The sequence below is a fragment of the Magallana gigas genome, chromosome 2 (genome assembly GCF_963853765.1).
Source record: "Magallana gigas chromosome 2, xbMagGiga1.1, whole genome shotgun sequence".
NCBI classification, from domain to species: domain Eukaryota; kingdom Metazoa; phylum Mollusca; class Bivalvia; order Ostreida; family Ostreidae; genus Magallana; species Magallana gigas.
The window spans coordinates 50,602,930-50,611,831 of record NC_088854.1 but is presented as its reverse complement, the minus strand read 5'-3'; the positions used below and the strand labels follow the sequence as shown (position 1 = coordinate 50,611,831).

General features: G+C 30.7%; 1 protein-coding gene across 1 annotated transcript; it reads left to right on the top strand.

The window, feature by feature from the left end:
* The first annotated feature begins 464 nt into the window (after nt 1-464).
* On the top strand, nt 465-8,559 carry LOC136273107 (B-cell receptor CD22-like). The gene is made up of 5 exons (XM_066077012.1): nt 465-599; nt 5,556-5,879; nt 6,786-7,088; nt 7,789-8,058; nt 8,238-8,559. Exons 1-5 carry the CDS (start codon nt 536-538, stop codon nt 8,525-8,527), a joined length of 1,251 nt encoding a protein of 416 aa, XP_065933084.1. The 5' UTR covers nt 465-535; the 3' UTR covers nt 8,528-8,559.
* The last annotated feature ends 343 nt before the right edge of the window (nt 8,560-8,902 follow it).

Genomic DNA, 8,902 nt, shown 5'->3' with positions numbered 1-8,902 from the left:
GACATAACTTCAATTTTCTTTTACCTATCCACTTTTCAATTATTTTAAGTTATCCACAAATTAATAAAAATTACTAATAAATACGCAAAGAATTGTGTGAACAGTTTGTCATATTTTCCAGTTATGAAATCTCGTAAACTACGTTTCCCATTCCTAGCAATTTCGCTACAATTTCTAAATAAATGGAACGTCATTGATTTTGTGTTTGTTTTATACTTTATAATTTTAAATTGATTGCCACTGATAGACGCAACTATTGATAATAAATTTCCAAATATCATGGAAAGAAACTAGGGACACTCCATGTAGAATGATAAAATCACTATTTCAAAGATTAACATCAAGTTAAGTTCGTTAGAATTAATATCTTGTTTGGCTTCCATACACAATTAAGCAAATAGTTGTAAAAATCGATATCTCGTTTGATACCTACGTATACCTATATTGGGTTTACTTCCTAGTTACTTGTATCAATAGTCTCTTTGCATTAAAGTAATTTGTTTGGGATAATACAGTCATAGACACGGGTTTTAAGATGATTGAATGGAAAAGCAAACTTTATACTATGCTGTTCATTTGTTTCTTTAGAATAACAGTTGGTGAGTTCAAACTTTATCTTTTTGTTATATATCAACTCTATACAGATAAGAAAATTAGATGACTATGTATAGTCACTGATTTTTTAATACTATGTAAAAAGTACAATTCTCTTTTTAGAGAAATTATCAGATGAATAAAGATAATGCTTTATTTTGATAGAAAAAAATCGAAATAATCATTTCAGTCCGATGTTTCCAATATATGCATAAGATAATGATCAATGATATGAATCATGTCTTGAACCCTAATTCGTCTCTTCCAAGACAAAAAAAATTGTTTAAAGTTAACCTTAAAACATGAAAATTTTGCACGTGCGTATTTGAGAACAATTGCAAGTGCTAATGTTTTTGTGCGAATAACGTTTAGCGTTTATACCTTTTATTTAAAAATAAATCCTGTTTGATAAACTTTGATCAAAGCTTAAGTTTCATTATTTGTTCACTCAAGCACATAAACACAACAACTCTGATTTCTGTTAAATATTTGTATGATCTCATGATTGAGTCAATAAATAAGTGAACGTCTCACGTCTACACCTATCCGATATGGTCCTTAGTATTGAATCATGCAATTTAAAAATGCCAGCTGCCTGTTTACTTAAGCTGTCAAACACTAACCAAGCGCCAGTTCTTAAGGTGGATCTCTACAGCAAATAATTGTAGGAGATTTTTTGTGCATGTATTTGTTACTAACTCTAGGCGCAGTATAACACAATTATAGACCTCAAAGTACAGTACTCTATTTTCTTGAGAATTTTAAAGTATCAATTTAGTTCCAGAAAACCCCTTAATTTTCAAAATTTTAAAAACATTTCTGTTATAAAACTCTTATGAAAGTGAAATGTTGTAAAGTTTAGAAATAAAAAAAGTCCTGAGTGATGTTTGTATGATTTTAAGTGGAATCCACATACATACATGTATGTAACTAAATATTTGATAAAAATATTTTAAGGTATCCCACTCCTAAATATTCTTATATCAAGAATTTCTTTAGGAGTATATCATTGAAATCTGCAGACAAAACACACTTTAAAAAAAAGATAATCCCTCTGAGTTATGGACGATTTAATTTGACCTTTTTGCACCTAAAATGCAATTTCAGCCCGATTAAGGTTTGTTGTACTTTTGATCAAGTAAACTTTTTTCTTGAAATATTGTTTTTAATTATGCACAATGGTCACACTGAAAAAAGGGATTACGAAAAAAAAATTGTTCGATGCTGCATAAATTTTCGTGTGACCTTTTTGCACTTAATATAGACAATTTCTACTATAGCTACAATTTGATTTGTAATAAAACATTTTGAATATCAAGAATTTTATCAGATTAATCCCGTTTGCCTAGATATTAATTCAGTATCATTTTGACATAATAAAACATGGGGGTCAGTGATGTCAATTTTTAGATATATTGCTTCAAAGTAAAGTTTTCACCAAAATTTGGTTCAAACATTTAAGACATTTTCTATATATTTGCATGATTTTATGCTAGAAATGTATCGTTCTTTCAAAATTTAGTTTTGTACAAGTCACACTGGACTTATAGAACATGTCAGAAACCTATCAAATGTTAAAAATGTGAATAATGAACAAAGTATAATTAAAAAAAAAGTGTATTAAAATTCATAGAATTGCTTGTTTTCTGTCATTTCGACTAAAAACCTTCCGCACGAGAAAATAGTTCCCCTAAAACTTGTTTCTTGAATTCAAATGGATTTTCTTCATAAACGTGAGGAGTGAGATACCTTAAGGCTGGACAATTTCACAATAAAATCTGAAAATATAAACAATATTCGTTTGTAAATGAGATGAAGAATAGAAATTGAACGAGGCTGAGCCACGCTCGTCCGATCAGACATTCCATCTTACAAATGCACGTACGAGTCAGAGGGGATAAATATATCGCATACCGCCCAATGAGATAACAAAAACAGAAGCCAAAATGAAGGTCAATTTTGACCTGTGTATACAATGTCGCGTCTACATAGTGTGCATGTCCACAATTTTGAGACTTCATGCGACCACAAAAACTCATGCAACAAATGTGAGAGCTCGTGCAAAGTTTGCGATTGCTCGTGCGAAGCCAAATATTCCGATCGCAAATTGTTGTAAAGTGCTCGTGTGCCAGCTTTAGTGAATACAAATTGACAACATTGATAGTCTCGAATTCCTTTAAATGCTTTATATTTTTCATTATAAAAATTTGATGTCGATTACAAATTAAGTACTTCCTTTTAATTAAACGCTGGTAATGAACGTCGCCTCACAATTAACTAATGTACAGCAGGCTTGGGGCGAATTACATAGTAAAGTAATGCATTACATTACCATTACTTCATGGATTTGGGCATTAAAGTACCATTACTTAATTTTCTTGAAGTAATGCATTACATTACCATTACTTAAGTAAAAGTAATGCATTACCATTAGCATTACTTTGTGAAAAGTCAATAATAAGTTTTAAAAACTAAAGCTTTAGAGATTTTCAGCAAATGTTTCAAACTTCTACAGGTAAAGTGGAATCAAAAGATACTGTTTAGCAATCTTTATCGTTTTTCTATCAGTCCAAACTAATGTATTTAATATGAAACACATATATTGAGAGAGAGAGCGAGCGAGCGAGCGAGCGAGCGAGCGAGCGAGCGAGAGAGAGAGAGAGAGAGAGAGAGAGAGAGAGAGAATATTTTCAAATAGGTAATTATTAATGGAAGTGATTTCAAAGCTTTCAGAAATAATGGTTTAGCAACGCATTCATTTATTTTCGCTTTTAAAGGTGCATGTCTATCCTCTGTTCAATTGGGTCACGGCCCGAAAGAGGGGATTGGGGTGTACAGCAATTCTTAAAACAAAGCTTGTTTTGATATTAAGGAAGGAGTCTTCTCGTTATCAAACATACATCTTATAATAAGAAATTCATGAAATTTTCACACAGTCAAACGGATCATATTACCAAATGATTCTACCATTTAAATCAAATTTGACCTTTTTGTTTTGCATTAAGGTCAGGTCAAGGTCGCTACCTTTTTCCTCAACGTAAAAGATGATAAAAATAAGTGTCGCTCTTTGTAGTTCTGTAGACATTTGTTTTAGATTTGAAGATTCTATGCTTCAATGAAAAGACAGAATATCAGAATGTCTATCAGCTTATACTACTGAATTGGAATAAATACTTATACTAAAATTGATATTGCTTTGCCCGCATTTCCTCTAATTTTCTGAATTTTTGAAGAAATTTTGATTATTTTTTTATGCTTCCAATAATAAAATATTTCTGATTTTTATATATTGTAAAGACTTTATATAAATATATAAATTAACAGAAAAGCTAATATATTGACCATTTTATAAGAGAGAAAAACTGATTTTAGTGATTTTTTCACCAAAATCAATGTATAGAATGGGTGCTTTAAAAAGCTTGTAAAAATGTAATTTGATAGGCAAATCAGTTTTTAAAAACATATTCTGAAACCCAAGTATCATATCATTAGTTCACATTAGTAAACAAATCCAACATTAATGTTATTGTTTTTCAAAAGCTAAAACAGACTCATTAATCTGCAGCAATTCTGAATTGCGAAATATGTGATATTTTCCTACGCCAATATTACGCCAAAAATATAGTCCTTGTTAGATTTTAAACATTGATAACTTTTTCTACGCCAAGTTGTATGATAGTAAAAAAGAAAGAAAAATATAATATTTTAATTTCCTTTTATCTTAATTTGATGAACAAATAATCAAATTTACATTTGACAAGTCGAAAACCAGAGAAGACTCCTTCCTTAAGATTATCATGAGGGCATTTAATTGAGTGTTGTTGACACATTCTTCACAGTGCAGAATCAATTAAAAGTTCAATTAATTGGAGTAAATTTTTTAATGATTTCAAACTCTTTGTAACAACACTTTTAAGAATGTTTTTAAATTACGTTGTTATAACTAAAAATATTGACAATTTATAAATGGGTTGTTTTATATTTTAAACCGGGTTTTCCAACGGAAAAATCCGGTTATTAAAATGGTGAAAATGGCGGGCGGGCGGGCGGGCGGCTGCCAAAAGGGTACCCTCATTGTACGGATAACTCCTCCTACAGTTCTCAAGATAGGAAGTTGTTCTTTTGCAGATCAATTGTACTTATATTAGAAGTGTGCATATTGGTAGGATTTTGAATTATGATAATTTATCGAAAAAATACCAGCTTTTGAACTTAGTCATTTTTTGGCAAAATATTTCATATAGGGAACCCTCATTGTACGGATAACTCCTCCTACAGTTTTCAAGATAGGAAGTTGTTCTTTTGCAGATTAATTGTTCATTTATCAAAGGTGTGCATATTGCTAGGATTTTGATTTCTGATCATTTATGAAAAAGATACCAGCTTTTGAACTTAGTCATTTTTTGGCAAAATGTTGCATATAGGGTACTCCATTTCACTGGATATGATTTGACATGGATTATGGATACAGTTCCCAGAAAAGAAAACCCGGTTTGCTGTCACATTGACAGCTTTTCACTTGTTTAAATAATTAAACTAAAATATTTTTGTCTCAAGAATTATTTATTTCTTCTTTCAAAAACATTTTAATCAAATGCAATTTCAAGTTGTTTAAATTATCACAATTTTTAAAATAAACATGCATAAATAAGCATAGTAATGCAAAGTAATGCCATGTAATGCCAGCATTACACTAGATTTTGGAAAGTAATGCATTACATTACCATTATTTGTAATGCTAAATTTGTGGCATTACTTTGAAAACATGTAATTCATTGCAATGCATTACCATTACATTTAACATTACCCAAAGCTTGATGTACAGATATTTTTTTTTAAAAACCAACTGTAAGGCAATATGGCAATATTTTTTTTTATGTTTGCGGAATTAGATAATGAGATTGAATTGTGTTGTATATCTGATAAATTTAACATTTGAATCATGATGCTTTTGATTCCAGGTGGAATAAAACTGACAGTCAGTCCCTCTAATGACGTTGAAGTTAACCAGACAGTGACATTAAGATGTGAGTTAGATCCAAATCCAACTCCACCAATCATCGTGTCGTTTGAAAATAACTTCACAGAAAAGTTGTGTTTTTTAGAACACAGTAATGGAAAGTGTATAACTACACCGGATAGTTGTGTGACTGACTACAATGCTTCCTGTCACAATGAAACACTATATAGTCTACAGGTCTCTGTCCCCTGGAAGTGGAATGGAGCATCTATTTACTGCCAAACTCAGTTTTCCAAAAGTAAATTAGTCGTCTTTTCTGTAAAAGGTATGTAAAATAAACTGTTTTAATCATTGATAACATTATGTGATTACATTTTTTCTAATCCTCCCATATGTTTATGCCAGGTGTCAAAAAAGAGAGATCTCTGAGAAAAGCATTGAATACAACAGGGTTTTTTATACATACACTTTGTGCACATAGGAAAATATCTAAAGTCGTGTAAAGTTATTTTGGTATCATAAAATCATTACCAAAAAAAACAGAATTGATTTATAAAACCAGATGAAAAAAAATGCTAGTGTCAATAAGACCTATAGTCATTTTTTTCTAAACAAAAATACGAAGGTTGTCCATAAAGTTCATGGACACAAGTATTATAATTTTGTAATGTAGAGTATAATTATGTATATGTATAAAAATCAGAGCGATGTACATTTTTATATTGGAGTTATCATTATATAAACACTATTCAGAGTTTACGCTGGGCTGTGCGTACTTTCCGCGATACATTAAAATTTTAGTTTATTTCTATAGAAAACACTCAAAACTACTCAAGTTTGATTGAAATTCATAATCATACTTTCATGTTAAATACTGTAATCTAATTGGCTTAAACGCAGTTGATAATCTGTTCTGATACCTTCAGCGTTAGCAACACACTTAGCAACGGGTAACACTATATAATTAGTGCCTGTTTGGGAGGGTAACTGTTGAAATTGACACCCCGAGACAACCATTGTCAACCATTGTCAACCGACGCGAAGCTCAAGCTCTCTCTCTCTCTCTCTCTCTCTCTCTCTCTCTCTCTCTCTCTCTCTCTCTCTTTTATGTAAACATACGGGGTTTTTTCTCATAAACATGAAGTTTGAAAGCTTTTGTTTAACATATCTTTTGAGTTTTAAACACTTTTATTTATTTATTTTTTGTTATGTGATAATTTAACTATTTCAGTACCAGTGACATCAGTAATACTGACTCCGACACCGATTATTGCTCTTGTTGGGCAACAGATAAATATAACTTGTACAACGTCATACTGTTATCCTCCAGCTTACGTCACGTGGTACATGTCATCAACAGACATTACCAGTCTCTCAATAGCTACAAAAGACGAAACGGAAGATTTTGTGAGAACTGTATCATTCTTGTCAATCAATCTTGGTAAATCGGACAATGGAAAACATGTGTTTTGTATAGCCCGCAACATACGAGATCAAAGTGAAACCTCAATGATGAATACAGTGACAGTCTTGTGTATGTATCCACTCATGATTCTTATACAACATTTAACACAGAATGTTAAAGAGTAGTATTTTTTTAAAAGCTTTATATATTATGTATTACAGCAATGAATACCAGCTAGATTTGACTTTATATCAAATTAGGTTTAACTAGCAAAGAAAGAAAAGAGTTCAATTTAACCAAAAAAGACAAAGGAAACTCTTGCGTACTTGCCATCTCATCATACATAATTATTATAAGCTTTAAGGTTTTTTGGCAAAATATATGAAAACAAAATTTAAATAAGTTTACCAACACAGGTTCCTTTCAATATGTAAAGAGTATGATAAATTGCATTTAATATTGTGTTCATGTTATTGATCATTTTAAAACGATGATTATTATTGAATAAGATTTTCAAGTGTGTTCCTTAACATAAAAGATACTACGTATACTGTGATATATTTAATAGATATCTCCACTCGATTTATATGTAGTGTATGAATAATGTAAAACTTTCTTGCAAAGCACTTTTTCTACAAGCCAAGGGTACTTTTTAATTATTAATCTACAGCAGACTGAAAGCAAACGCATATAAGATTAGGACTTTTACAAATTTCATCATCATTGTAATACACAAATTCTGTATAATTATTTTTTAAGATACAATACCAATTATTTCATTTATAGACTGTAATGTTATGATATTTATAAAGATTGTTTGTTTTAATAGTTAAACCAGAGGTGACATCATATTCACTAAATCCATACATAGTTATTGAGGGACACAGAGCTACACTAAAGTGTGCCATGATTGCTGCAAACCCTAACACAAGTATCATATGGAGATGGTCCAGAACAGATCGGCCTAATGATGTCCTTTATTATGGACCAAACTATACAATACCTAACATACAGAGGAACAGGTCTGGATCATACAACTGTACAGCTAGCAATTCAATAGGGACGTCTGAACCATTTATAATTAACGTAGATGTACAATGTGAGTAAAGTTGAATATAACAAAACTACTCGTATAGATTCTATATTTACTAAGAAAACATCTACTGTGTAAGTCATGACAAAATATTTCTAAAAATGGTTATGAATGCAATTAAGAATACAACCTAATTGCGAATTAGATTATAAATGTATGCCGATGAATTCATAATATTTTGGTAGATAAACCAGAGGTGATATCAAATTTACCAAGTCAGTACAAGATTATAGAAGGAAACACCGTTACACTGGAGTGTATACTGATTGGTGCCAACCCAAACACTAATATCATATGGAGATGGTTTAGAACGGAGTATCCTAATAATATCCTTTATAATGGACCAATCTATACAATATTCAACATACAAAGGGATATGTCTGGACCATACAGCTGTACAGCCAGCAACTCTGTGGGAACATCTAAAGTAGTTACAATATACGTCGATGTACTGTGCAAGTATTTATTCTTTTAAATATTAGCGATAGAACGGTCTTTAGAATAATTTCTTTAGGTGATTGTGTTGTGTTTTTTATAGTATGATAGTTATCTTAATTAACGGTATAATACCAAAAGTCTTTGGAATACTTTTAGCGAAAGTACTTCTTCATATTCCTAGATATGTTTTCTCTTTTAAAACACCAATAAATGGAAGGTCAACTGTGGACTTATCATTTTGCAGCAAAAGAGTTAATTTAAATTTACCAATTACAAGCTGGTGGAAATTTCAGTTTTGTTAGCGATGTTTTATCTACAAACGTTCCATTTTAATGTGAAGCTTTTTTTAATTCATACTTTAAAAAATATATAAGCTGTCTTCTCTTTGTTATTCTTTTATATTTTGTTATTA